Consider the following 22,322-nt stretch of genomic DNA (forward strand, 5'->3'; position numbering starts at 1 on the left):
GCCAAACATTCCAGCAACTTGGAATGTTGATGTCCCCTCCATCATGCCCACATTTTGCCATATTGTCTATTAATATGGTATTTCCTCAGATGAAATATAAAACACTGTTGCACTAGTGACTGTGAGCTCCTCTATAGGCCCCACTGTGCTCTCTGTGTGTGGGAGTCACATGCTGTTCATGCATGAAGTGAAATCTCACTGACTACATGTTGATGCACATGCAACCTTATAGTATTGTAAATATTCACTGCAATGACTGCTACAGTGAATTCATTAGCTCTCTTATTTTTTGTAGGAAGGCAAGAGTGTTTCCCTGTCATATTACAAATGTATCTGATATTTTCATGACCTGAAAGATTTGACATATCTGGTCAGGTCACTCAAGGAAATAAATGTTATTTGACAAGAAAAACTAAACATCCTTACTCAAACAAAGTAAATTGAAGCAACGGGTGCTTGGATACTTAAAGTTCTTGGTTAGGGCTTGATTTAGAATGTATCATTAGTAACCATGACAACCCTTTTAAATAAAATGAATTCACACACATTGTATGGTGAGCCACAACCATCAGATTAACATATACTGTTATGTGTTAATGCCCTTCTATTGTTAAAAATTACTATATTTGAGAATATTAATTTTGTCCTATTCCCACATTGTACCAATCCTTACACAAGCACCATCAACCAGTATTAGACTGATAACCATGACAGTGTCACAGACAAGTGACTAACGACACAATGGAGCAACATACAAAACTAACACACAACCATATGTTACCTTCATAAGGCTTCTCTGTAATCAAACAACACAAGAGGCTGGTTAGATTGTTAAAGCACCAAGGGCATGCACTAAGCTTGTATTGCAATGGGAATCTATTCACTGTAACAACCAGTATAACTAAAAGTCGACATGTTAAGACTGGATCTGGTCTCCCACGTGGGAAAATATTTTCATAAAGTTTATCAATCTACAAAACAAAATGTTGGTGTGTTCAAGCTCTGGAGAACTTTAGCATGTTGTCGATATTTAATACCATGTGAAAAACATTGTTTAGACACCAGTTGAGTTTCTACATGCTGTTAATAATATTGATAACAAATCGCCTGATCCAGTCTTGACATTGAAATAAACCAATCAGAAATTATCAACTTGGAAATTCAACCCATCTTTGACTACTGCTTATGTTCTGGCTTATATCAAGTTACTGAAGTCAGTCTGATACATATCTCAGGCAACCCAAGAAAACCAGCAGAGAGCTACTGAACGATGGAATATGTACATACTTGGCATACCAACTACAAGGACACAATCCCCATCAAAATGATAAAAACTTGACATTTTCAGAGTCACCTAACACAGAAAATCGCAGAAAACAAGAACCCGAATATGCTTGCTCTGATCTGTTTCAGAACTCACACTGGCTGTCAACAAGCAGCTCAAAGGAATCATTAGTGGTATATTTTTTTCAGTCATTTATCATAAATTCTTCATACGTGACACATACATTAAAATGTCCTCTGCCATACAGATTGTATATAAACATTCAAGCTTGTTGACAGCTGTAATTTGTGTAGCTATTTCTCGTTAAAGTGTGTACGTTGTCAAAAGTTGGGTAGCTCTCTGGTAGGATTATTATATTGCTTCTGATACATTGCCCAAATGAAGTGACAATATCTAAATCTGATTCAATTCTAGGTAGTCAGTATTTACATATAATCAACACATAAGCACAGTCAAATGAACCTATGGAATCCATTCTATACATGAAGATAAGAAAAATATTTCCACTTAGAATCGAAAATAAACATTTTGCTAAAGTCAAATATACCAATTTGAAGTTATTAAAATGTTATGTTCAAAATACCCTCACTCAGACCAAGGAGATTTACAATATGTTTGCAATGAACCCTACAAGGCTTGTAACCAAGGCAACACAACAAGTAAAGTGAGCAGAATTGATCTACCAGATAAAACTTGTGAGTACTGTTTGTTAAGCATCTTTCTCTAATAATAAAGGTAGTATTAGTGTTACTGCAGCATTAAGGAAACCAACAACAGACGTAGTACTGAAGCTCCTCACAGTGACATCTTCTAAACATTCTCCATACAGTCTCTACCACCACACAAAACTCTTCACACTTCTATGTATCTTTTCCACCCTCAGGTTTCAGTTCAAAACAGACTACTATATTATAAAATGATATTTACAAAGACAAGAAGGTTACCATGAAAATACATCTCAGCAAAAAAAGTCAGGTTTGGAAGTAATTATTTTTTAAGCAGTTTTTGGAAATGAACAAATAACCTTGGTGAGTCATCAACAATATTCATATGTGCAGATATTTCCCTGCACAGAAAGAATTTTTTATCTGAGATAAGTTTTTGAATGTCTTGTCACTGTGGTGGAAGCAATGATATTGAGAATGTAACAAAGGTTGTCACAAGATCTGATTAAGCTGGTTTAACTACGGTCTTAACAACGTAGAAGAAGTTTCAAAGCATAAATGTATGATTCAAACATATCAAGCTACATTCAATATAACCATAAATTTTGATTTAAATCTGCACGTGGAACAAAAAAGACTTGTTAATAATTGTCTTGTTTCTCATGACCAACCCATCGCTAAAACTGTCACCAACCCCCATAAACATTTTGCAGATGTATTGTCCATTTTCTAACTGTACCACAAAAGAAAATCAAGCTTCTCCCTGGTCTGATCTTTTATGAAAGAAAATATGAAGAAATATGCCTCCCATGGAACTTACTAGGTTTAACTAACTGATGAAAACCTAACAGACAAAGAATGTGGTGACAGTGAAACAAAAACAATTTTTCTTAGTTAACAAAAAATATAATATCAGAAAACTTTAACAGTTTCATTTAAAATCACGAAAATCATGACCACGTAAACATAAAAACAAGCATTATGATCGTCATGCATCATCATATTAGGGAACTAAGAAAATAATTGGGTGGAATCTAGAAAGCTGTTAAATAACACTGTATCTAGCAATTAACTCAGAGGGTTTGAGATATATACACATATATTTTAATTACAGGGAGAAATTTCTTTGAATGACAAAGAACAAAAAAATCACGTCTTGGATTTCATTTAGATTGTTAGAAAATGTTTAAAAGTGAAAGATTTCACTTATATTGTTATAAATACTTAAAATGTGATAGTGTTTCTCAAAGCTACTGAATTTTACCCTCTAAGATAATGAGACACAATCAATACTACAAACATCATGATCATTATACAAACCTCCTCTGACAACACGATCAATGTAGCTTATAAAAACATCTAAATCAATAAGCTCAACAAAAGTTCGATCAGTGACATGTTTAAGTTTTAAAATGTTTACAACATACTCACTTGCAAGTTTGCTGTCAGGGCCGTATCCATACTTAGACTGCGGTCTGACAAATACAGTTTACATTAAATATCAGAATTAAACCAATAGATGCAAATAATCACTATAGTGGCATGATAGAAGGGGCAGGGATAAACCAAGGAATTTGTTTTGGTGGGCCAATGCCCCACCTGGTTAATTTTAGGTGGGCTCCTTTTAGATTTGGGTGTTTGAAGTTTTCAGCTAAATGTATTTACTTAATTTTATGTTGATAAACTGTTTTAATAAGCTCGTAATTTTTTTCTGAGACATGATCAATCACGATCATGAACAAAAACAAAAAACAAAAGTTACCATATGAAAGTTTTTTAGAAACACACGCTTTCATTGGCTGAACTTATTACAACAACCAATCTGGGATATTATTGCATGTGGATCAAAACTGGTTCACTTAACAGTCTTTTTGCGGGATTGCAGCAAACGATAACAATATTTATTGCATTATATTTACTTTGGCCACACTTGTATATTTTGGATGTGGCGTTTTCAAATATTTTGTGTCCACAGGAAACGCATCCTAGGTTTATCCCTGAAGGGGTAATATCAATGAAGAAAATTGACATAGATTTCAAACATTATTCTTTCCATGCAAGTTGGCAACATGTATCTCAACATATTATCAAGGACTGTTATAATCACATACTTATATCATTATCTATATACAGACTCAGTCATGTGTATATGAAATGGAACGGTTGGTCGAAGATCTGTTAAAGGCTTCCTGATATTCAACACTCACTTAAAGCAGTTTTCTTCATAGATGGTTCTCCAGATCCTGTGAGGGGATGCCCCCTTGTACCCTGTGTACCTCTCAGGATTCAAACTCAGATCCACATACTCCAGATCCAATGAGTTTTCATCTGCCAATACAGATGTTTAACATGTTGTCACTTGTAATGTGATGCTATGGTCATTGAATAACACAAACTGTAACATGGTGTCATGGTCATTGAATAACATAACCTGTAACATGGTGTCATGGTCATTGAATAACAACCTGTAACATGGTGTCATGGTCATTGAATAACACAAACTGTAACATGGTGTCATGGTCATTGAATAACATAACCTGTAACATGGTGTCATGGTCATTGTTAACATGGTGTCATGGTCATTGAATAACACAAACTGTAACATGGTGTCATGGTCATTGAATAACACAAACTGTAACATGGTGTCATGGTCATTGAATAACACAAACTGTAACATGGTGTCATGGTCATTGAATAACACAAACTGTTACATGATGTCATGGTCATTGTATAACACAAACTGTAACATGGTCATTGAATATCACAACCTGTAACATGGTGTCATGGTCATTGAATAACATAACCTGTAACATGGTGTCATGGTCATTGAATAACACAAACTGTAACATGGTGTCATGGTCATTGAATAACACAACCTGTAACATGGTGTCATGGTCATTGAATAACACAACCTGTAACATGGTGTCATGGTCATTGAATAACACAAACTGTAACATGGTGTCATGGTCATTGAATAACACAACATGTTACATGGTGTCATGGTCATTGAATAACACAAACTGTAACATGGTGTCATGGTCATAGAATATCACAAACTGTAACATGGTGTCATGGTCATTGAATAACAAACTGTAACATGGTGTCATGGTCATTGAATAACACAAACTGTAACATGGTGTCATGGTCATAGAATATCACAAACTGTAACATGGTGTCATGGTCACAGAAGAGGATAATAATCTGTAACAGCGCATCATGGTCACTTAGGAGGAAAATGACATAACCTGTGTCATGGTCAAAACATAAGCTGTGTCAACACAGTATTTCACAGTGGACTGTAAATAGCTGACATGAGACAAAGATATGAGGGTACAATAACATCCAATATACTAGGTCACTTATTATCATTGTAGCATACACAACATCAATTGTGACCTGTCCAGCACCATAATACATTTATGTCCATCTTCAGTATATTCCAGGGCGGTCGGGTAGCCTAGTAGTTAAAGCGTTCATTCGTCACGCCAAAAACCCAGAGTTCGATTCCCCACATGGGTACAATTTGTGAAGCCCATTTCTGGTGTCCCCTGCCATAATATTGCATAAATATTGCTAAAAACAGCGCAAAACTATACGCAGTCAGTATATTCCAGTAACCTTAGCACAACTCACCATCAATGTCACAGAAGAGGTCTTGGGACTCGTCATGTTCTGTCCAATTCTTGAATGCCTCCTTACTCTCATCACTGCAGTGAAAATAGGCATCATTATACAACTGAGAACAACAGGCTATGCACAACATGCAAAACCTGCTGCAGAAAATGCCAAAGGCCAGAATAAATACATAAATATATTTTCTTCCCTGCCCGCCTGACGATCACTGTGCCTCACATAACTAAATGTCCCCAGGTCCAACCATGCATATGCAAATCATGTCTGTCGACATACGCCTGGACCAGTCTGCTGAGAAGTAAAGTGAAGTAAAAGACTGCACAGACAAAAGAGGTATACTAAGCCAGGCTACCTCAAGCTAAACCAAATACCTCATGCCTTGCATCACTGATAACATCATTAATATTTTATCATGTTTATTATGAATTTTCAATGATATTATATATGACACTATTCCAAATGCAGTCATGGAACGCCATTTTCTCCTGTGTGTATGTGTATGTACAACCACCATACGTTGCTGGGGATCACATTCTTGGAGAATGACAGTCGTAGTGCTCAAATCACCAAGTGGAAACAGCTCTTGGTCTGTCTGTACGTTAGTTTACAAATGCCATGAACCTAAGGTCCCACTGTACCTGATTGTGGTATCCAGGGCACTGAGCTCTCTCTCCTCTGCACAAGAATGTACCTCTTGAGCTTTCTCTGCATACTGCAACACACAAACAATGCTGGCTTTATGCGTACACCACTGAAAGACTAACAAACTGTGTAGGGACTTTCTAGATATTCCACAACATGTGTATGACATCATGGAAAACCACCGATCTTCTTGTACTACCCAAACAGTAACTCACTACGCAGACTTGTGCCCACTTGGGTACTAGGATCCTATATCTAGGTTAATGTGTCAATACTGTACCCATGCTCAATGGTTTCAACTGAAACCGTCTAACATAAGCGACTGTTATACAATTCATATACTATTTCTATGCATACTGCAACACAGGAACAATGCCAGCTATAAGTGAATGAGTTTAGTTTTACACTGCTTTTACCAATATTCCAGTAATATCGTGGCAGGGGACACCAGAAATGGGCTTCACACATTGTACCCATGTGGGGAATGGAACCCTGGGCTATATGAGTCAAAACAACAACGAAAATACTGTTCTAGGCAGTGGTTAACCTAACTCATGAACTATTAACTAAAGAAGGAATTGTAGGCTATGTTTTCCACACACTCACCAAAAGGTTTGCAGCAGTTTAGCTTAATAAAATATACTCATAATTCCTGCATATAATGTTTTATATTTACATAATATCAACAATCCTATGTTTCTGTGTATGAAATATTGTTTGGCCTACCTCAAATACATAATGTATTAGTATGCACATTACACAGCAATAAATAATGTAGGTTTTCGAAACAAAACACATGACAGATAGATATCAGAAAAGTTTAAAACTATTCATGCTTCTCTGATGACACATGACTATTCACAACTGATCGGGTCAGGAGATACCAATTCAAATATTTTTTCAGTAGGTAAGAAATTCTTAAAAGGAAACTTGATTCTAATCTTGTATGACATCTTGTATTACCCTGCAGCTATAGATCTGGTGAAGGCAAGACTGCCAAGTTCAGCTTACACGTGGCATTTTAAAAAAGTTTGAATTCTTATAAAAAAGAGTGAGTAAGTGAGTTTAGTTTTACGCCGCTTTTAACAATATTCCAGCAATATCACAGCAGGTGACACACCTGAAAAGGGCTTCACACATTGTACCCATGTAGGGAATCGAAACTGGATGTTCAGCGTGACAAGCAAAAGCTTTAACTACCAGTCATAAATAATCTATCAGTCTGTGCCAAAATATTTCCAAGTTTATGGCTTAAAATGTCCTTCTTACATTATTTTCAACAAATTGCGTATCAATATATCCACTTTCTTAGCCAAAAAGGCTATTGTGACAAGACTCAAATTTTGGTTAATGGTAGAGGTGATAAATGTTTGTATCTCCCATCTACACATAGGAATACATAGCCAGTATGTGTAACAAGACAATCTCTGGATCAACACAGCTGTCTATCAACATTCAGCTGTATGTGCCATCCTTGGATGTAAGTCATGTATAGTTGATATACAACAGCCAGTTCAACACACACACCTGCCACTTTCACACAAGCCAATATCACTGTATGGCCATATGGCAGAGATAGGTGCTGCATTGTTAGTTGTCCACACATAAATCTCACTAGTCAGTAAATCAATATTTATAGCTGGCTAAATGTCATGGCATTTGGGCTCAGTGTGTTCAATGCACAATTAATGCTGCATGTCTTATGTATACAACTCAAAATTTTCAACAACACCTCATCAGTGTGCGAAAGTTACGCTTGTCCTGTGGTCCCTGGCTAGTAAAATTTCATCAGGATCACTAAATGATAAGATTGCAGTGGTCCAGGTCAGGTGGTCAGTGAATTTTGTATTGATAGTTAAGTAAATCTACGGTTATTTTGGACCAGTGAAGTACAGACAGGACCACTAATTATTGTCCACTCACTGGTCCTGTGGTCTAGTGGGAAATTTGAGAGTATTAAATACTCTTTAGAGCATTATAAACAAGTAGCATATAACTATTAAAATAACAGACATTTTGGGGGTCTAATAAATTATTTGATAGCTTCTTGCATAGAAGTGAGCAAGAGGATGTTGTTTAAAAACTCCATGGTGGTTTGTAAATACGGTTGGTTGGTTGGTTTGTTGTTTAACATTGCACTCAGCAATATTCCAGCTATATGGCGGCAGTGTGTAAATAATCGAGTCTCGACCAGACAATCCAGTGATCAAATGTATGAGCATCAATCTATGCAACTGGGCTACGATGACATGTCTCAACAAAGTCAGGGAGCCTGACCACCTGTTCCACCTCTTACTACAAGCATAAATTACTGAAAACCAATTCTAACCCCGATCTTCATGGGACTGTGAGAGTGTAGGCCAGACAAACCAGTGGCTAATAGCATGAACATAGATTTAGGTCTGATGGCACACAGTCAGCCAAATCATACATTTTAACCACCAAATCCTCAAATGACAAAAATTGGGCATTAAAGGCCAACTCTGGAATCACCACGCCACAGTTTGGGAATCAGAAAATATTTATGTAGTATTTCATCACATTAATGTATTTGAAAAGGAAACAATATGCTTGGCTTTTGTCTGTTGTTCTTTCAATCACCTTTTTTTTTGAGTAGACATATTTTTTCCAGAAACATTATTCAGCATGAAGGTCTGATGACAACCAACAAAAGAGATTCAATCCACCCAATCCTCATTCCAATCATGTTTCCAAAGCTGGTTATACATGAAAGGGGCATACCATAAGACTCAGTATTCACATGCAAGAAGTCTGCAGAATTACTCAACACCTACACCACTCCCAGCAGTAGGGACTTACCTTGTTTTCTCTCCCATTGTTTTTAAATGCTGGAGGCACCTCATGCTGAAACAATAAAGTTCAGTTCTATATGATTTGTTATATTATTATTTTGATAATGATAAATTGGAAAGATAAATCCCCCCAAAATACCTGTAGACATGGATGAGTCATTCACTGTTTTCTAACACCTGCAAATCACCTGCCAGTATGTGCTGACATTGACATTTTTTTCTATCCCTCCATTTGTGCAATGTTTGCATTGTTTGGAAGGCTGCGCAAAAATCAATGGATGCGATGTAACCTGCTCTTATAAACAGGGGTTGACAAGTTCACTCATTTGCTTGTCTTGACAAATTAAAGCATGTCCTTGGCAAAAAGGATGCAAAGAACCCTCAATTTACTGGGAGATGACAAATTTTGAGTCATCTCAATTTATCTCAAATCATTTTCAATAAAATATGAATACTGATATACAGAGTTTACTAAAAGTAATTCTTTCTGGATGAACTCATTTGCATATTTATTGTATACTGATACCAAGTTTATTGGACTAGTTTATCTCACAGGGAACTCAATCCAGTATGTAATAAACATATCTACCTCTATGAACACACTAAAATGCCAGTCTCGTGGGTAGAACTTTGCAGAAAAATCAGCGAGATTCACAAGTTTTGTGTAAAGCTGCAAGTCTTTAAATAATATCCTACTGCCATATTAATTGTTGTTGCTTTTGACCACTTATTGACAGGCATTGTGTAGCCATAGTTTTTGGCTATGGAAGCCAAACCATTTTACACTTGCCAGAGGGATACATACCATGGGCGGATCTTGGGGGGGGTGGGGTCAGGGGGGGTTTGAAAATGACTTAAGATCACATTGAAGTTTTTTTGCAAAGCCCAAATGAACTTCAAAACTGGATCCGCCCATGCATACAGTATATGATCTAGACTACCACTTGTCAGACTTCCATTTTTGTGGAAGCAGGGTGGGGGTGCTGGGTGTCTGGGAATTAAGTATGACTCTCAGAGTGAGGGCATCCAGGGGGTGATGGGGGTATATGATCTAGACTACCACTTGTCAGACCGGTTCGAATCATTTTGTGGAACCATTTCTGGTGGCTGTGCTGACTTTGTGGAATATTGGGAATTAGGTAAAACCTGACTCAGTCAGTCAGTCAGTCAGTCGAATTCCAGATGGGATTCAACCCCCAAAATGCATGAGAATCTGTGCTTTACTGAGAAAGTATAGTCTTAAACATAACATAAGTTACATCTGAATACTATAAAAACACATTGTGTATTCAATTGTGTTCCTTGTTCATATATCGGTACTTTCAGTTATTTTGTTGTGAGACTTTTCTGATATGTACTAAATCAAGAAGCAGTCATACATACTTCCTTCCTTTTGGTGGTAATGTGCTCTCAAACTGACTTACTACTATGTCTTACTCTGACAGTGACAATACATTTTTAGTTATCAGGGAATGTGAATTTGTTATTTTTTGTAAGCAACCATGGGAAGGAAGATAACAAGGGAAGATCCCCAACATAGACAACAGGTTACTGAGTGAGTTTAGTTTTACGCCGGACTCAGCAATATTCCAGCCATATGGCAGCGGACTGTAAATAATCGAGTCTGGACCAGACAATTCAGTGATCTTACTGCAAAACACAGATTGTTTGGTTTTTTTTGTCGGAATCACAATGTCCTGTTGCAGTCTTGAAATAGCACAACAAGCATGTAATAGAAACCGTGTCACTTGTTACATTTCACTATAGCATGGCTGATCTATAATACTAGATTGACTGCAATGATACATTATGCAATGATATTTTAGCTGCATGCAGTTACTGTGAGAATGACAGCAGGCAAGACAAATACTGTGCTCATTAGCACCTACTGGCTACAAATAACAATCCATATTTATCTTAATAGCTGCACAGATTTATAACGGGCAGCAATTATGTATAATCTGTGCCCTGTTGGTGGTAATACCAAATAAGCCAAGCCAGAGGTGCTAATTGAGCCTCACCTTATTAGCACTTTTAAGATTGATTTGGGTTGTTTTAAAAACAGGCCATGAAGTATGTATACGCTTACATTTTCAGTGTTCTCGGACATCATATTTTACACCATACTGGCTGTTACATGGCATTTGCATATTAAAATATGTCTGTCTGTCTGTGAAAGTGTAAAGATTAAATTATTTCTTCAAATGAGCATTACAAGATCTGAGTGTGATGTATATTTATATTGCTCAAGATCTTAAAAACAACTTCTGCTTTCTTTGTATTCATAATGTCCACATTTATCTACAATTAAACCATTTAGGCTGATAAAACATAAATACAAGTTTATATTACTAATGCTTAACACTGGAATATATAGGGTTCGTTTTCATATATTTTACTTCTTAGACAAGATGTTATATTTAAGCTGATGTCACGTCTCTAACTCACCCTAACAGGAAGTTAATTAGCTGATGTAATGGATGCCATGATATATGCTAGCTCTCATCCTCAGGCAATGGGTTCTGGTCAATCCACACCCAATTAATCTAATTGAGGGTCTGGCCATGACTGTAAATGTGTAGAAAACAACTTTGGGTATGATGGGGGTCATCTCAAAATCAATATTTCAATTATCACCACATAACAAGAATGACTGAATAAGTGATTGGATGAGTGGTTGATAGACTAACGCTTAGTCCCTTAATATATATAACTTTGATAGTAACAAATAAACCCATTTAAACTGAAAAGGAGCCCCAGTGAGTTGGGAGAACCTGGGGAAATCTAGACTTGCTTCACTTAGACCTTTAGCATTGCAGCGAGGGCTAGGCATTAGGGAAAATAAGGTGGTTCAGGGACTATGAGACAGACTAAGTCAATAAGTGGTTGACTGATGTGAACTAAGACTTCCAACCAATAACATCAACAGCTGTGCCGATTTACACAGCATGCTCATAGTTTTTAGGTCTAAAACAGAAAAATAATGAAATTAATTCCTATGTAAGTAAAATAAGATAGTATGTGTCTACAAACATATTTCCTGCACAGTGATTTCAGTTGCTGTTTTAGTATATGAACTAACTGATCTTCCCTAAACGAAAAGAAATTCAATATAGTGGTCATGCTGGGGTCCTGTGTTCATTAAACAATTGTTAAACTAACAAGGATAAGTCTAATGAGCTAATTAGGCATTTGAGCAACACTCAGATTACTTTCAGACCAGTAAATTGGGAGGTGATGTGCAGTCAAAAATCAATTACTGGTTTGTTATCTTGCCGTAAGCATAATGAAGCTGGCAATAAATCTGTGTTGTGCTGAAGCCAATACACAGCATATACAGGTCATGTTGGTAGACAACTGAAAGACCACATTCAGTGATTTCATCATCACTATGGGATATTACTGCTATGGTAAAATAAACATGTCAACTGCCATGAAAAAAGTTGTTTCCACATTCTCAATCAGTTGGAAATTAACCTATTTGATGTTACTATGCTAGAAAAGAAAAACATATCTACCGTATAGTACCGTAGATAAGCCAGTCTAAGTAAACTTAGGCTCAGTATTATTCATTATACTGTTATACTGAGTCTAACCAAACCTAGTAGAAGGCGCGTCAGCTAACCTATTGGACTGACCAATCAGAACACAGCTTACCAAATCACGAAAGTTCACATTCGCACATACCGTTTGAACCTTTACCTCAAAACTCGAATGATGCCGAATGCTATTTTCCACACGATCGCTTCCAAGTGATACACATGGAGGACGCAATGAGTAAACAATCGCTGAAAATAGTGTTTTTGACAATATTCAAGGATGTCATCTTGCGGAAATATAAGCTAATAGTACCCATGTCATTAGAAACCCCTAAACATATATACTGCAAGTCAAATATCTGTGTTTCATGCGGATTTTCGTTTGTTGATAGGTCAGTGTCAGTGTCAGTTTAAAAGCGGCGTAAAACCAAACTCAGTCAGTCAGTCAGTCATACTGTCAGAGAAAACAAATGTCAGAGAGGTTTTGGTAGTTGCAATCTTCATCATAGAGACAATAAAAAATTAATAATAAAATACTCATTTTCATGATATATAACCTCAGAAAGCTGATAACAGTCTCTTTAGTAATGAGCTCAGTAATCAATTATTCACAAAGACTTGAAAGGGCAAATGTAATAATCAATTTTGCTGATGTTGCTAAAACAAGCCACTGCAAATCCCACGGAGAAATGAACACACATGGTAATTGGGTCTCACACAAATCCTTTTCAAGAAAAGTTTCAATCAAAGAAACACAACATATAACAAGCTTAATGCCTGCAAGAGAAAATCAATAGATATCTTAAAATGGGAGACATATTCTACCACAAAATAATCCTGAATATTTGTGAAAAAAAATCTCTTCGCTAAGAAATGCTACTTTTAAATTTCTTGTATTAATATCAAATATGACGTACAATCTTCAAAATGTTTAGAAACCGATCCATATCCTAAAAAATCTGTTTCCTGATAGTTCATATTTTTTTCTGGGCTGATGAGGATTTTCTTAGCTTGACACACATCTAACAAAACTGAAACATCATTTCAGGAAATATATCTTTATCATTGACCTTGGTATTCATAAAATTTCCTTTTATAATGTTTGTTTGTTGTTTAACGCAGCACTCAGCAATATTCCAGCTATATGGCGGCGGTCTGTAAATAATCAAGTCTGGTCCAGACAATCCAGTGATCGACAGCATGAACAACTGGAATATAACATGTGTCAACCAAGTCAGCAAACCTGACCACTTGATCCCATTAGTCGCCTCATACAACAAGCATGGGATGCTGAAGACCAACTCTAACCCTGATCTTCACAGATCTTTTCAGAATGCTGTGCATCACATGTTCAACATATCGCCAAGTAATCTCCAAGTTTGGAATCAGTAAATTGCCTAAATAACACTTCCACTGAATCAAATTAATTAATTTCGATTGAATCAAACCATATGTAGTTTCTCACCTCAGCACACATGTCCACATGGCAGTCCTTCAGTGCACACCGGCTGTCGTCCGACCAAAATGGACATCCCTTGGCAAGATTCACCTATAGTAAATAAATACATTACCGTAATTAATTAGTTAGAAGAAAATAATTATCAAACACACTGGCATCACTGGTGGCACTTGTAATTCTCACTGAAACCAGAATCAGATCATATTAAATCATATGCCAAAGCAACTTCATCGTCATCATTGGTTAGCGATAATATAAAGTAGAACTTCAGATAGGGTGACATGAAGTTGGGGGGATAAGGTGTTTCATTTTTTAACACTGAGGGTAAACTGTTCCAGGATATACAACAATAATTCATGTTGTCAGCAAGATTAATATCCACATTCAAATATGTGCGGTGAGTTAGTGGTTCATGTGGGTAGGGTTTCTATGATAGATTAAAACTTGATCGACGTAATGGTGACAACCCGGATTTGATTCCCAACATTGGAACAATACACTGCTGGATGGCCATTTTAGGTGTTCCTTTCAGTACCATTGATGGAATATTGCTATGAGTTGAGTAAAACCCTATTCACTCACTTACAAATAAATTTAGGACATACATGTATTCACAAAATTTTAACTGATTTTACATTATCTTTAAGTTCAAAACTGACTGATGGGTTAGTTTACTAAATCATTCTTGACAAAAAGTTTCCAAAATTTCATTGTTGATCATGCACATTAAACAAAATATCAAAATTACTGGCTTCAAAAAACACCTATCTCATATACACTGATATACCTGCTATGCTGGTTCAATGATTTGATCAAAAAATGAGTCAGACATATTGATACCAATATTTGATCAAATTGCATAACATACCACTGAACATATGGACTGGACTCATTGTGCTATTGCTTTGGTTCTGCAATTCAGACACAAATTACAATTTTTGAATTCTCTAATAGATTTTTCTATTGACACTGTCAGTATATATGAAAAGAGTTCTATTGACGTATTCCTCAAACAATATAATTTAGAAGCTGCTCATCAGTCTGAGAATACTCAAGAGGCTGTATCTTGTGTTTAGTCTGGAAGAAACTGTAAGGTTCTGTTGACATGCATAAAACTTCCTAAGGCTAGACAGAAAGATACATCAGATACCTTACTTTTGACATACACAAACATACTCCAGCATGACATTATATAATCACTGCTATCTTATTTAACAATGCCCAGTCACATGGCGCACGCAATATGCTGAAAGTGTGCTGTTTACCAAATCCCCTAAAACATCCATTAGCCCTATTAATATTGCCATACCAAAGTACATTTGTTTTTCATATTAAGGCACATCTCATGATTTTACAGAAATATAGACATGTACCTGGCAAAACCTGGTGTTAATGTCAGACGTACCATGCTGTCAACATCGGAGGTATAGATAACAACTACTTAAAGCATGACATAAAGCAATAATGTAGACATTTCAGATCAATTTCAAACCATTAAAATGCGCTCAAAAAAAAGAAAAGAAAAGAAAGGCAATAGTAGAAAAATGGAAATATCTTACTGCGTTTTGCTGATATTCTTACAAAATTAATACCGTATATGATTTTCTCGTGTCTGCATGCATCAGAAGTCATTTGTGCAAGTAGAATAAAGTCCAGCCCATAAATATGCAAAAACTTTGGTATGATAAAAGTACATCAAGTGAAAGCATGCCATGACCAGCATTTAAAATTCCCGTCTGCCCGACCATCTGGAACAGTCTGTTTTCATCTCAGATTTCAAAAGTAGCCTGTCCGGTGGTCTGGTAGATAGTTTTACCCCTAAGAGTAAATATTTCATAATATCAGACAGGTTCTCTTGTCGTCAGTTTGAGGTGTTTAAGGTATTATGATAATTATGTGGAACTACTTACGATTGGACAGTTCATGTTACAATAACCAATCACAATCATGTACTTTCAGTTTACCTAAACTCAGTGCATTGCCTGTTAGTGCTATGTAGTTCACTGCGATGCCTACAAACAGTGAATGGAGCTTGCGCGGTTGACAGTCACAGTGTTTGATTGTTGAAAACCGGACAGGCAAGTTTGTATCTGGACTGGTAATTTTTAAAAGTTTTAATGTTACCAGTCCGGCTGTCTGGCTTGGAATTTTTGGAGTTTTAAACACTGGCCATGCAACAATGCATGGTAGACATGTCTAGGGTAATTTAAACACACAATCTTACACAAATTAAATTCCTCGGCCACACATCCTTCCCATTATGCATCAAGCACACATCATTCTTCAACACGACAACACCCAACCTCACATGTCAAGACAGACAACAGCCATTTTGAGGAACCACAACATCCAAGTACTGCCAAGACCCTGAAGATCTCAATATCTAAACTCATCCAACATTTATGGGACGATCTTGAGCAACAACCACACCAACCTACAATACTTGGCACAGGCAAAGTGGGTGAACAATCCACTCTCATTGGAACCATACAAGATATTCAGAACAGATGACCTTCACTTTGACATTCAGTTGTTTCATGTGTGGCATGATGAACCTCGGCCTGTGACAATGATTTTGTCTTGTTGTTTAATATACCCGGTACTCTTTTGCAGATAAACCTATTGTTATATCTTATTTTATGAGCACTTTGGGCTGACATGTTAAAATAGGCTCATAAATGTCCCGCACTAGAATTTTGGTTTAAACATATTTATTTCTGATAAATTGTTCAGAAACTGGATCAGCAAAAAGCAAAAAGCTTATATTAATGCCTCTCCAGACAAAATAACATTTATGCGACTTGCATTTCATAACATTATTACAAAAGGACATATCATAGATAACATTAAGCATACAATATACATGAACATAAACATCACTACAGCAAAAATGCTTTTAGGATGTCATTGTTGCCATAGTAATAGTTTCAACTGCTAATGTGTTCTCATATATATGTAATATATACACAGTAATGGTGATACAGATGGTCCATTACTCTAACAAATATATCTGGAATCTAAACCCACAATAAAAAACAAATCCCATATTTCAACTGTTCGATAACTGCTTTTTAATCACCTCATCAGCGCTAAGTACACATCATCACTTTATGACCTGGCATTGTCAACACATCTTCAGTGTTTCATTACAGTTTATATGAACACTATAACCAGTGTGTCAGCACAGCAACATGTGTCGCAACATGATGACGACAGCTTGCGCAGACAACCTGCTGTTGGGGAGGACATCATCACAAAGACTGATCTATAATATACATGCAATGTCACATTTCTTGCAGTTCAAAAGTAAAAATATGCAACAGATCAAATTATTCACACCAAAGGTCAAATGGGGTTTAATATTATGTTAAAAGTACCTATATAATGATGTGCATTCACATCCGAGTGTGTCTATTTGTACTGGTCATCACTAATGCCAATTATAGTGCAAGCTCACTGAAACACCTTGATGCAGTTTAACATGGACACCAGACACAGTATAATGACTCCAAGACAACAAGCCCTGGTTTTATCCCTGAAGTACCATCTGTTACCATCTGGTCGAGGATCACCGACCATCCACTCTCAGGACAGACTCTCTATTGACAAAGCCACTGAGATGACCTCTCGCTCTATAATTCATAGCAGTGTTATAACATCCAAAACATGTTTTACAATGGGTCAGATACAGGAAGGAAGTCCTTTGAGTCACACTAGAAATGTCATTTATTTTCAAAACACTTTTATAAATTCATATACAAATTATCAGACATGTTCAATGTGACAAGACATTTATCTTTCTTAGTGTCATACACAAGTATGACTCAAAAGAGTCAGATTTTAAGAAGTTCAAATGAAAATGTGAGTATTGGCAGTTCATTATCTTAAATGATTTTTTTTTACTATTGTGTGTATTATGTTTAAAGTATTACATCTATGAAATCAACTGGATAAAGATTTTTCTCATGTTCATATTTTGGAAAAATGTGAACATGAAAACATCTAAAATCAGTAATTTGGGCACATTTTAACTTTAGTAAAGAATCCAGTGTTTTGTTAAATCCCAGACATGCAATTGTTGTAGTGGACACAGACAAGATCTCATGGATATTAACACAACTGATGTTGCTCCTAACCTATGTAAATACTTTAGTCAGTTCTTGAATTATGTAGATCCTGTGTACCACAACTGCTTCTGTTCCTACTGTGTCCTGTCTGTTTGATTAATGTCTTCACTGATATGATTTCAAATACTTGTATATAGGAAGATTCAGCTCTAAATAATATAATAATAAAGGTGGTTAATGAGGTAGGAATGGTTAAGAAGGTACTTAGGGTAGTTAAGTGATTAAACAACATAAACATAATTCTAAGACTTGTTCATCTACTACCATGACCACTGATAAACAAATAAGCGATTGATTTTATACCTCGTTTAACTTTGTATGAACCTGAACACTGCATTGGGTATGCAGCAGACTCAAATACAGTGTACACAATCATTTGAGTTAATTTTAGACCACAATTGGAAATCATTACTGACATTTACAAAGCAAGTATACAAAACAGCGGTCATGCTGGTGAATGTATCCAAACATTAATGCATATATTACTATAGGGTCAAAATGACATTATTTAATCATGTTAAATGCTACATTGAAATTGAATTTGGTATGGAAGTTCCAATGTCAAAATGTTCCAACAGTAGGTGTTAAAAGGACATAATTCAGCATCAATCACAAAGCCAAGATTGTTACAAAACATTCATGATCATTAACATCACAGAACATCATCAAACAACTATTAAATATCTTGAACAAATAACAACAATGTGTACACACATTGCAGGTGACATCAATAATTGTTTTGTTTGCTATTCAGGGCCACAGGCAACAATGTTCCACTTGAATATACGATGCTGACCTTTAAATACTCAAGTTTGGACCAGACAATTGTGATTGTTATTACAAGCAACAATCAGCTGGGTGCACACACCATCAATTAAGTCTACAAGCCTTGGCCCATTAAGTTGAATCATAAAAAACATAGGTTTCTATTGACCAATTCTAACCCTAAATCTATATGGATGCAATATTCAGGTTTATCCTCAACATGAATGCACCGCTGATTATCAGTGATAATGAAAACTGGATTTACACAAAGTACACATAGCTCATTTGATTCTTTTGTTCATTTTAAGGCATTATGTCTGAAAAGTCTAATGGCCAAGAATGAGTGACTGAGTTTAGTTTTTACGCCACTTTCAGCAATATCCCAGCAATATCACGGCCGGGAGACACCAGAAATGGGCTTCACACATTGTGCCCATGTGGGGAATTGAACCTGTGTCTTCGCCATGACAAGCGGATGCCTTAACCACAAAGCTATCCCACTGCCCCCTAATGGCCAAGAACTGTCCCTTGTTCATCACTGTAAGCATCGACATGTAAGGACCAAAACTAAATGAACTATGAGTTTTTTTAGGCTCAAGCTTCAGATTAGAGGGTTAAGTACCACAAAACTAAAAGGCTTTGAAATACACACCACACAAATATTACTGGGTAAGAAGATAAAACTTATCATGCTTGCCATTGCAAATACATTTCCAGCTGAAACAGAATTCTGTGAGGAATATGTACTGGTATCACTGTTAGCAGAGATGCCAACCCTGACCCTGAATCAAATGAAAGTGGAGTCAAGCCTTGCTAAAAGCAATTCCCGAGCCCTGAAGGTGCGAGTTGGGGATGAGCGTGAGAGAAGGCTCGGGCCCTTTTGATGGTGGGGGTTTGGGGGGGCATCCCCTATGAAAATCTGTAGATTTAGTCTGGAAATATGCAATTTCTGGGCATACTTAACCGGATAATTCATAACTGAAACGAACATATTTACTAAAATTGTTTCAAACATTCTAAATTTATAAACATATTTGTATTTTCTAAAAAAACAGTTTTTTACCGACAAATCGGAGTGTGGATTTTGTATTTGAAAATCGGAGTAACTCCTCCAAAATCGGAGTGGATGGCATCTCTGTGTTAGTATCTACATAATATACCAAACAATTCTCAGCTTGATCAGATGAGACACTGAAAAGAGACATTTTGTAAAACAATGGGACTGAACACAGACACGAGTTCATCATTTTGGTGGCATATACTAACAGCTCATTTCAGATTAGTGATTTAAGTACAATGAGTCAACTGTTCTGAGAAAGCATCTGGTCTACATTTAAACTTGTCCTGTACAAAGAGGATAGTGGCCCAGATTAACACTGGGAACCACCTAACTCAGCAATAAGCCAGTAAGATCTTACCTTAAAGTAACGGAAATAATCTCTTAAAACCAAACTTTTCAGTCGAGGGTAAATCTTCTGGTTGTTTACAGAATCAATTGTTTCAACTTTACAGGAGCAGTCATCAACTTCCCCTTTTAGCTGAAAAAGATCATAAATAGCTATGACAAATGGTATTCAAATACAAACATGCTTTTAATCTTAGAAAATGAAAAAGCTCAAGCATGTTGAGAAGAAAGCATTATTTAGCTGTTCTTTAGTTTTGTTGAAACTTCAAAGGAGAACCTCAAAGTTTGTTTATCATCTGATACAAATCGGAAATAATTTTACTCAGACAAAGACTACTGGACTTTATATAAGAACAGGAAATCAAAATTAGCTTGCCTGACTCAGGGAGAAAAATCAATTCTTGTGAACAGCCCTATTCTGACTAGACAAATTGTGTTTTGTACATGAAAAAGTAAACGTGGAAAATAGAATACTTGTAACATGTTTTTTGATTGTTTTACAGGTTATCAGAATATGTTATCTAAGCTGTATGCAGTTTTTCACATGAAAAATACTTTGAGTATCACTGGATGTTCTACCACAAATCAGAACTCTCTGTCAGCTAAAAGGTATGCCCACCCAGTTAGTTTAGCTGATTGCTATACACTGCAGAGCTTATTATTGAACATAAAAGTTATGAGGTCCTTGTCATAACCATAATTTGGGGGTTAAAACACTTTAGATTCAAAGCTTTTTTTCAGAACATTTAGAATTACTGTAAACCATGTGTTACTGACAGTACAATGTAGTTAATTCATCACCTTGCAGGATATTATACTCAGAACTACTACTTAAAAATCTGAAAATCTGCAGTTGATAGCCTTAATATCCCTTTTATTTCAACATAATAATAACTAATATAAATCAATCCTGTGGAAAAGCTACAATAGCACTGATTATGGATATGTGGAACTGCCCTAGTATTCAGAAAACCTCAGTTCAAGGCTAGACCCTGTAGCATAAATTCTGTAATGACTCATAACTAACATTTTCATCTCATGCAACCACCTATGGAAATGTCCTCAGGTCTTCAGACAGGGAGGTATTGTAACAGAGAAAATTATCCGATTTTAATTATATAAATTTGGAAACGTACTTACGTAGCGTGAGCTGTAAACCAACCCCATAATTTTAGATACAACAGGCATGAGCAAAGTATGTGTATTCCTTGTCTTTCATCAACATTCTAATGAAGGTGTGGCAGTATAATAACAAATCTTGTCATTGGGTGCTCGTTGGAATAGGGTTTCAATGTAAAGATATGTTTCATGGTGTTATGTAAACGCATAATTTCTCACATACTCTTCAGCCACTGTTATAGACTTCACACCTAAACTAATAAACTAAACAGATGTGAACAATCTTGATTCCAACCATTTTCAGTTCATGCTAATTATTCCATTGGTTAGTAGTTACAGTTGTGATAATTTACTAGTTTGATTGTCATAAAGGTTATTCTTGGTTTGAGTCTTTGACGTCCTAATTCTAGTGAAGACAAGCATGTTTTCATGAGAATGAATAAAATCAACGCACCTTGCAGAAGCATTTGTCATCTTTGTTTCCAGAGAATTTCTGACTTCCATTCTTAACTTTTACTCCTGCTGTCAAATGATTGACAGCAAGCATAAACGTGCACATGTAAACTATCCTCATGATTTCTGCTTCGGCGATTGTGATCACCCGCGGTTCAGTTCCGGCTTTTATGACATCTGTCAACAACGCTGATGCATCCCTCACTTTACACGTAAAAGTGCCTAACAACACCCACCAGAAGAACTTCCGAGTGAAATATAGTTACGCAGAATCATGGACGATTTAGCCGTAATTAAGAATTATTATTATTGTTATGGTTACAAACGTTGCTTCGTACTACCATATACAACAATAGAAGTGATTACAAGTACACCACAAGTGACCGTTTGTGTTGCGGATTAATTCACTTTACCGGA

At 36.2% G+C, this 22,322-nt stretch overlaps 1 protein-coding gene across 2 annotated transcripts in view; it reads right to left on the reverse strand.

Annotated features, from left to right (window-relative positions):
• LOC124285352 (ERO1-like protein beta) overlaps positions 1-22,310 on the reverse strand; it is a 43,858-nt gene extending 21,548 nt beyond the window's left edge. Inside the window, exons 1-9 of one of the 2 annotated variants that reach the window (XM_046721563.1) lie at positions 21,907-22,310; positions 20,347-20,466; positions 14,043-14,126; positions 9,046-9,090; positions 6,222-6,295; positions 5,584-5,657; positions 4,158-4,278; positions 3,382-3,425; positions 782-796 (exon numbers count right to left, since the gene is read on the reverse strand). In XM_046721563.1, the coding sequence (XP_046577519.1) occupies positions 782-796; positions 3,382-3,425; positions 4,158-4,278; positions 5,584-5,657; positions 6,222-6,295; positions 9,046-9,090; positions 14,043-14,126; positions 20,347-20,466; positions 21,907-22,026 (697 nt within the window). In that variant the 5' untranslated portion in view covers positions 22,027-22,310. The remainder of the gene's footprint in view (positions 1-781; positions 797-3,381; positions 3,426-4,157; positions 4,279-5,583; positions 5,658-6,221; positions 6,296-9,045; positions 9,091-14,042; positions 14,127-20,346; positions 20,467-21,906) is intronic. The other variant, XM_046721564.1, reaches the window with a different exon arrangement.
• Positions 22,311-22,322: the final 12 nt, after the last annotated feature.

This window comes from Haliotis rubra, unplaced genomic scaffold (genome assembly GCF_003918875.1).
Source record: "Haliotis rubra isolate DU_JTF1 unplaced genomic scaffold, ASM391887v1 Scf36, whole genome shotgun sequence".
NCBI classification, from domain to species: domain Eukaryota; kingdom Metazoa; phylum Mollusca; class Gastropoda; order Lepetellida; family Haliotidae; genus Haliotis; species Haliotis rubra.